The sequence below is a fragment of the Rutidosis leptorrhynchoides genome, chromosome 10 (assembly GCF_046630445.1).
Source record: "Rutidosis leptorrhynchoides isolate AG116_Rl617_1_P2 chromosome 10, CSIRO_AGI_Rlap_v1, whole genome shotgun sequence".
Classification (NCBI taxonomy): Eukaryota; Viridiplantae; Streptophyta; class Magnoliopsida; order Asterales; family Asteraceae; genus Rutidosis; species Rutidosis leptorrhynchoides.
The window spans coordinates 331,414,386-331,422,589 of NC_092342.1; the positions used below are offsets into that span (position 1 = coordinate 331,414,386).

An 8,204-nucleotide genomic window follows, 5' to 3' on the forward strand; every position below is an offset into this window, starting at 1 on the left:
GTTGATTGATGTTAGATATACATAAATTAATATTCGGTCCATGTTAGACTTTCTGAAATGATACTCTGTTATTTGTCTGTTTCTTTAATGCTTTTCATAAAGTCAAACAAATCTCAACCGTTGGATCATCTTTCCATCTCTTTGACTTATCATTTTCCCCAACCCCTTTCTTTTATAAGCCCTATGTCCCTCCAATCTGTATCTAAACAAATTCTTAATTAGCACATCTCAAAAGTCAACAACAATGGCGGTTGATTTAGTAGGAATTCAAGCCCTTGAGCATCTAAATCGCATTTTCCAAAATCATGATTTCACCGTTTCATCTAATATTAATAAAGCTGTTTCCGCCTTGAAGCGTAGCGGTCACGCGCGCTTCCGCCGCGGACCTTCACCGTCGTCCCCCGATTCACACGCGCCGTCGACTTCTTCACAATCGGAAGAGCAATTTCCAAAAAAACCACCGGTTATTGACACAACGTCGTCGTTTCGGTCTATGACGTCATCCCCTGTATTATCATCAGCTGAAGGGAGTGTTTCGAACGGAAAACAGTTATCGTCGTTAGGTATAGTTGCTCCGGCACCGTCGTTTTCTTCGAGAAAACCGCCGCTTCCGTCGTCTTACCGGAAACGAGTCAGCACCGACAGTCCTTCTGTTTCCGTACACGGATCTAAAGGAGAGAATCATTCTGTCTCGCGCTCTAGTTGCCATTGCTGTAAAAGGAGGTAAGAACTAAATGATTCACCTACACGCGCATTTTAGTGAAACCATATCATACTCATCTATTGTGCGCCGTTAATCGATTTAGCACGATTATGTATTGGTTATCTCTAATTTATTTATTAATTAAATTTTTTTTTTTTTTTTTGTTCAGGAAAACGGAAACGAAACGGAGAATAGAAAAAATACCGATAACCGGATCTAAAGTGGATTGTATACCGGCTGATAATTACTCATGGAAGAAATACGGTCAGAAAAAAGTAGACGGATCACCGTTTCCGAGGTGATCAACGTTAATTAATTTCCTTAGTTGCTGTTTATGTTTTTTTTATTGAAATTGAAATTGATTTTATTATTTATTTGTGAATTAGCAGAGTGTATTATAAATGTAATTCATCAAAAGGGTGTCCAGCAAGGAAAAGAGTAGAGTTAGCAGTAACGGAATCAAGGATGCTTATTGTAACATATGATAGAGAACATCGTCATCATCATAACCATACACCGACGCCGTTACCTACAAGTTTCACCGGTTTACAAATACAGTAGGATGTTAAATATGGAGGTGTTGTTTGTAAGTTAATGGAACTAGAAGGGAGTAAATTGTAAAGACAAAAAAAGAGAGGGGAAGCCTCCAATTTAAAATATTCGTTTTTGTTGAAATGTTTTCTTGTTCTTTATTTTTCTTTAATGAATTATTCTCCAGATTTTTTTTTTTTAAAGATGCTTGTTGAGATGAAAAGTCAACGGATTTGATGGTACGTTTCGATCAGTATACGGATAGGTACACTTTCCTTTGTAATTGAAAAATGGATTTTGCTAAGTGCTATTGTAAATTTGTAAGTGCATGAAATATGGAATGGTTGTACAAGGAAGTTAAATATTCAGTTTATTTTTTTATTTTTATTTTGGGTAAGTGAGGAAACCCTCATATGAACGAGCACATTGGCTCCCTTATAAAAGGTAAAACGTTGGGTAATCAAGCCCCCCGAGTGCGAGACCTGGTACCGGGTGAATTGCGCATTATGCGCACCCTCTAGTCACACTCATTTTTTGAACAATTTGGCATAGTCAGGAATTGAACCCGAGTGGTGTGCTTCATTGGGCAATTCGGTGGCCACTCAAGCAAGCCTGAATAGTTTAAATGTAAAGTTTATGTTACCGTTACAGACGAATAGGCACTTAGTGACATGTCTAAGATTGTCGTTCATAAAATTGTCGTTAGCAAAACCCATAAAACTGTCCCTCAACATAATAAATCATTTGAGTTTAAAGTTAAAGAGAATTTTTATTTTATAATCGTGCATCTCTATTATTGTGTGAATTGTTTTTTACATTATAAAACATTCTTGAATTCATCCATGCTAAACATTACTTTATCCGTCTCAAAATAAGTGTATATATCTGATTTTTAAAATCTTTCTTTATAACTTTGAACGTAAATATTTTTATTTGTGTTATATATTATTTGATGAAAATTATATAAATAAAACCGCATTTTAGACACTTATTGTGAGACGGATAGAATAATATTTAACAAATAGAAATGACTCAACGAAATATGCTTTTCAAATATAGACACTTATTGGTTACATATTAACCACGCATACATGTCTGATTGGCCACCGAGTTGTTCAATGAAACACACAACCCGAGTTTAATTTCTGGCTATGCCAAATTGTTCAAAGGGAGTGTGACTAGAGGGTGCGCATAATGAGCAATTCACCCGATATCAGGTCTCGCGCTCGGGGGTCTTGATTACCCGAGGTTTTACCTTCTATTAGGGAACCATTGTGCTCGTTTATATGAGGGTTTCCTTACTTAAAAAAAAGAGGTGAATGTTTTAACTCTTCAAATTTATATATTATCGTGTATTAAAATTTGTAAATTAATAGTCAATATTCTTTAATTATAAATTCCGGTATCCCTTATATTTGAATAATATAATATTGATATTTGCTTTTCGAAAAATGTTACACTTATCCGTAAATCCTGACTTCTCATCTGATCGGTCGCTTAGTTGATTCACATGGCTACTTCCCTCGTATTTTTCATTTCAGTCTTGTATTTGGTTTCCTTGATTTGCTCAACATTTCCTCTGATGTGCGTTTTATATCTCGTTGAACCAGATTATTCGAACGCATCAGGATCACCAGATTATGTTTTCTCGACACGCGGTCTTGTTTTGGGTGTTCACACTTTTTTGTATATAGATGTTCAGTGTAGTGGACGTTTGAAGTGTTATGACTCCCTATCACTTTTGGGTTGAATCTGGTTTCATCAGAATGTCACTAATTATCGCCTACATATGCCTTATGTCGTTAAAAATTTGTTTAGTTCAAGATTAGTGAAGAGGTAGGGATGTGGATCTTTTTTTTTTTTTTTTTTTTTTTTTTGAAAAGCAAGAAAGACTTATATTAAACAATCACGAATAGTACATGGTTGACTGGGCACCCTTAACAGCACGATACATCACGAAAGAAATAAGGAAAAACAAATTACATCGCCCTAAGCTAATTGCAAAGATTGCAACTAACAAAAGGAGTTAAAACTAAGGGTGTGAGAACCATTGTAGCCAATCCATAATATGACCCTTGCAACGTCGTGAAATCCAGTCATATGAAAGAACTTGAACCTCGCTAAATAAGGATGGGACCGTCTCGAGCTTATTCTTGAACACCTTTGCATTTCTATTCTTCCATAGAATGTAACAAACTACCCAACTAACCGCTTGCCATTGATTCTTTTTATGATCCTGTGCTACACAGCCGAAAGTACCATTAAAAATATCCTCAAACCCGAATATAGCCGAATTATACCCCCACCATTTAAGAACTTTAGCCCAAATGTCTTTTGCCACTTGACAGGAAAAAAGTATATGCTCCACCGTCTCAAAGTCATCATCACAAATCGGGCATCTCACACTATTCAAGTTGATGCCCCGTTTATCTAACTCGAATCTTACCGGTATACGTCCTAATCTCGCCCGCCAAATAAACACCTCCACTTTTTTTGGAACCAAACCATTTCGCAACGACTCAATAGAATTAACCGCACGTGGTAGAATGACTTTGTCGACAAGAACCGAACAGTCCTTGACCGTATGAATGCCCTCTGAATTAAGATTCCATCTCCAACAATCTTTTTTACCTTCGGTCAGCTGTAAGTTCCGAACACTATCACGCAACTCATTTAGTTCACTATTCGTTCGGCCCATCGGTGGATAAGCCCAATTGCCAAGCCCATCTCCTTTGAATTCTTCGATTTTGTTACTGATGTTGATATCTTTGTCAATCTCTAGCCTGTGTAGTCTTTTGAATCTGTCCTTAAAGCTTGCGTTCCCTACCCAAATGTCATCCCAAAAAGAAGTGCTTTTCCCGTCCCCGATTGAGCGTATGAAAGAATTAGAGAAAGAAATCCCTAACCCGTCCACATGTTTTCCTGCATCATAAATAGAATTCCAAAGGCTAGCGTTTGGATTCCGGGCAAGCCCGTTACCAAGCTCAAGACCTCCATTAGAACCATAAATGCTACGAATAATGGTGACCCACATAGTGTTAGTTTCGGTTTTAAACCTCCACCACCACTTACAAAGAAGAGCCAAATTTTTACTTTTTAAGGACATGATATTTAAACCTCCTTCTTCGTGAGGAAGAAGGATATTTTCCCACTTAACCCAAGACATTTTAGAATTAGAACCCGTCCCGCCCCAAAAAAATTTCCGTCTCACACTCTCGAGAGAATTAAGCACACAAGTAGGGGCACGAAAGAGCGAGAAGTAATAGAGAGGTAGGCTAGAGAGAACCGACTTAACTAAAGTTAACCGTCCACCGAAAGAAATCATTTTTGCTCTCCAATCCGCTAACCTCTTGTTAAATTTATCGATCACCGGGGACCAATCATTCAATTTCTTCATCCTATTACCCACGGGAATACCCAAATACATGAAAGGCAATCGACCGCCGAGACACGAACACCAAGACGCAAGAGCTTCCACGTTATCATTACTGATGCCTATCCCAAATAATTGACTTTTATTATAATTAACCTTCAGCCCCGAAGCCCGTTCAAAACATTCCAACAAGTACATTAAATTTCGCGCATTACGTCTACTCCATTCGCCCAAAAAAATCGTATCATCCGCATATTGCAAATGGGAGATGACGACTTTATCTTTACCCACCTCCACCCCTTTATACATTCCTCTCTCAACCACCACTTTCGTTAGGATATTAAGTCCCTCCGTTGCAATAATAAAAAGAAAAGGCGATAAAGGGTCACCTTGGCGAACGCCCCTTTTAAGATTAAACTCACTTGTCGGAGACCCGTTTATGAGAATGGAGATTTTAGCCGATTTAAGACACGAGAAAATCCACTTGCACCATTTGGTACCGAACCCCATACATTTCATCACTTCAAGAAGATAATCCCAATTAAGCGAATCAAAGGCTTTCTCGAAGTCTACCTTAAAGATTAGGTCGTGCTTTTTGTTTCGTTTAAGATCTTCGACCACTTCATTAGCAACTAACGCACCATCAAGAATATATCTACCCCCAAGAAACGCACTTTGTTCCATCCCTACAAGACGAGGTACCACTTTACGAATTCTCAAGGACAACATTTTCGTGATAATCTTATAATAACTGCATATAAGACTAATCGGACGATAATCACTAAAACTCAGCGGATCCGATTTCTTCGGAATAAGGGAAACAAAAGAAGCATTGCAACCCTTTGAAAACTCACCAAAAACCCAAAACCAGTTGATTGCACCTACCAAATCATCTTTGATTATGGACCAAAACTTTTTGAAAAAACCAAAGTTGAACCCATCCGGTCCCGGGGCCTTCGAACTACCACAACATTTGACCGATTCCCAAATTTCCTCTTCCGTAAAGGGAGCTTCTAAGAGCTTATTATCCGCTGATGTAATCGATTCAGAAAACAGCCCTTCAAGGCTTGGTCCATCCGAATTATGCACCTCGAAAATGCTCTTAAAGTGGTTGAAAGCAACTTCTTTGATTGTGTTAGGATTTTCACACCAAGACCCGTTAACATTAATCCCCCGGATGTTGTTTTTATTATATTTTCTCTTTAAGGAATTATGGAAATATTTTGAGTTTTCGTCTCCATCAATCATCCATCGAACACGTGCTTTCTGCTTTAGCATCACTGTTTTAATTTTTTCCTTTTCCATCCATGTTTTTCTCGAGTTTAGCCATTTAGCTCGCTCTTCATCATTTAAACAACCTACTTCAGCTTTCAATTCAAGATCCGTTACTACCTTTTTAACCGTCTCAATCTCACTATCAAGCTTACCAAAGTGAACTTTACTCCATTCTTTAAGGTCACCTTTTAATCTTTTTAACTTGTTACAGAAAACGCAATCCTTCCGGTTACCCCCCATTGGACCAGACCAAGAATCGACAATAACCTTGTCAATACCCTCAACCACGAACCAATCATCAAAGATTTTGAACGGTTTAGGCCCAAAATCCACCTCACCATCCGACAACGAAATAGGACAATGGTCCGATACACTTCTATCTAAAGCCACCACGTTTAGATCGGTCCAAAGGTTAAGAAAGTCGTCCGAAACCAAGAATCTATCTAGCTTACTCATTTTCATCCCATCATCACTAACCCTAGTAAATTTCTTCCCACCCAAAGGAGTGTCCACTAAACTATTTCTGTCAATGAACTCGTTAAACCTCTTAGCCCGATTATAAAAAAATTCACAATTCAATCTTTCCGACTTATCTATAACCTCGTTAAAGTCCCCACAAATGACCCACGACACACCATCAATACACAAAATCTTGTCAAGCGAATCCCAAAATTTACATTTGTTAGCGTCATCATGCGGACCGTACACATTGACAATAATCGATTCATTACCCGACTTTTTCCATTTTTCCCGTATAGCAATAAAAAAGTCACCAATTAACTCACTAGAAACCTCGAAGATGTTTTTATCCCAAATTAATAATTGTCCGCCCGACTTACCAACCATTTCTTTTTGAACATACCCACAATCAATAGAACCCCAAAGCCCGAATAACCAATTGTCGACTAGGTTATGACATTTCGTTTCTTGCAACGCTAGAATAGAGGGCCTTTCTACGAAACATAAGCTTTTAACATCACCAAATTTACTTTCTTTCCCGGACCCGAACCCACGAATGTTTAAGGAGATAATCTTCATTAATAAAAAGAAGATACGAACAGAGAAAAAAGACACTTACATATCTTTCTTGGTCCATTTTAGACCAAGATTGGTGCTGAATTCCTCTACTCCAATACTGCTTTCCGATATCAATTGGCTCACCTCCTTTTTCTTGCTATTCCTAGACGACGATGTGGATCTTTAAATAGCTCATTTTGTTTGTTTAGTTAAGAGTTTTTTCAATATCGCTAAGATTTGTTTCAGTTGTTTGCTTGATATGTAGTTCAAGAAAATCGTAGGATCTACTTGTGACGTTTCTTTAAACATCGATGTGTCATTCGGTTCTTGAGTTCTTCAATTAAAGAGGAGAAATGAACCAACAAAATTCGTAGAATACCAGTGCTGCTGTGCCACTAGACACGACCATGGAAATAATGAAAAGAAAAAGTTATATAGTTGTGCATCTATTCGGTCCGCTCGAGTTTTGCTTTTATAGAAAAAATCAGACGCTCAAAATACATTATTCGATAAAGTGTAAAGATTTTGAGCAAGGAAAGTCTCAAAAATGATGTATCGCAGTATTGGGCCCTATAGGTTAGTAAATTTCGATTAGGTTATTCTTTTGATGCGTCTTGTGACGTACTCATCACGTGCAATATTAAAGAAGATCCCTTTGACTTTCAGATGTAAGTTGATGTTCGAAGTGGTTGCCAGGGGTCACGACTTTAATATCTCACCCCATTTTATATTTATATTTTAAATTTTACAGTATATTTTATATACTTATCTACATCTATCTATCTATCTCTATTAATTATCCTATAATGATGATGTCATTATTAAGTTAATTTTTTTTACAAAAAATTAAAAAATAAATAAAAAAATCTAAGCATGATGGGTGATGTCATTAATATAAATAAAATTGAATTAAAACTAAATCTTATTTTTTTTTGAACGGCAAGCTTGCATCAGTGTATCATTTATTTCAACGACACTCATCATTTGCACACACACACGCGTTCGGGAGGAAACCCGAATCGCATTACAGGAATCCGATCCTTTAACCATCCCGAGGGGCAGGCGAACCGGGTTTGAATCCTCAATGGATCCGAGAGAAAAACCCCCCTGAGGTCAATCTGGATATCCATATTTCAGGTCAATCTTATTAATAATTATTTTAATTATTAAAATTAAATAATTTTGAATTATTTTAATTAATTATTTTGAATTGAGTACGAGAAGGTATAAAAGCTAGGTAGAAGAAAACCAATTCTAATATATTTTAATTTACACTTTTAAAATAAAATGACAAGCAATATTATC

General features: G+C 37.1%; 1 protein-coding gene across 2 annotated transcripts; it reads left to right on the forward strand.

Moving 5' to 3' along the window:
- The first annotated feature begins 228 nt into the window (after positions 1–228).
- LOC139873200 (probable WRKY transcription factor 17) lies at positions 229–1,571 on the forward strand. Of its 2 annotated transcripts, none has more exons than XM_071861131.1 (3): positions 229–723; positions 873–1,001; positions 1,090–1,571. In XM_071861131.1, exons 1-3 carry the CDS (start codon positions 245–247, stop codon positions 1,262–1,264), a joined length of 783 nt encoding a protein of 260 aa, XP_071717232.1. In that variant the 5' UTR covers positions 229–244; the 3' UTR covers positions 1,265–1,571. The 2 variants fall into 2 exon arrangements, with proteins under 2 accessions (XP_071717232.1, XP_071717233.1); XM_071861132.1 differs by having other exon boundaries at positions 1,093–1,571.
- The last annotated feature ends 6,633 nt before the right edge of the window (positions 1,572–8,204 follow it).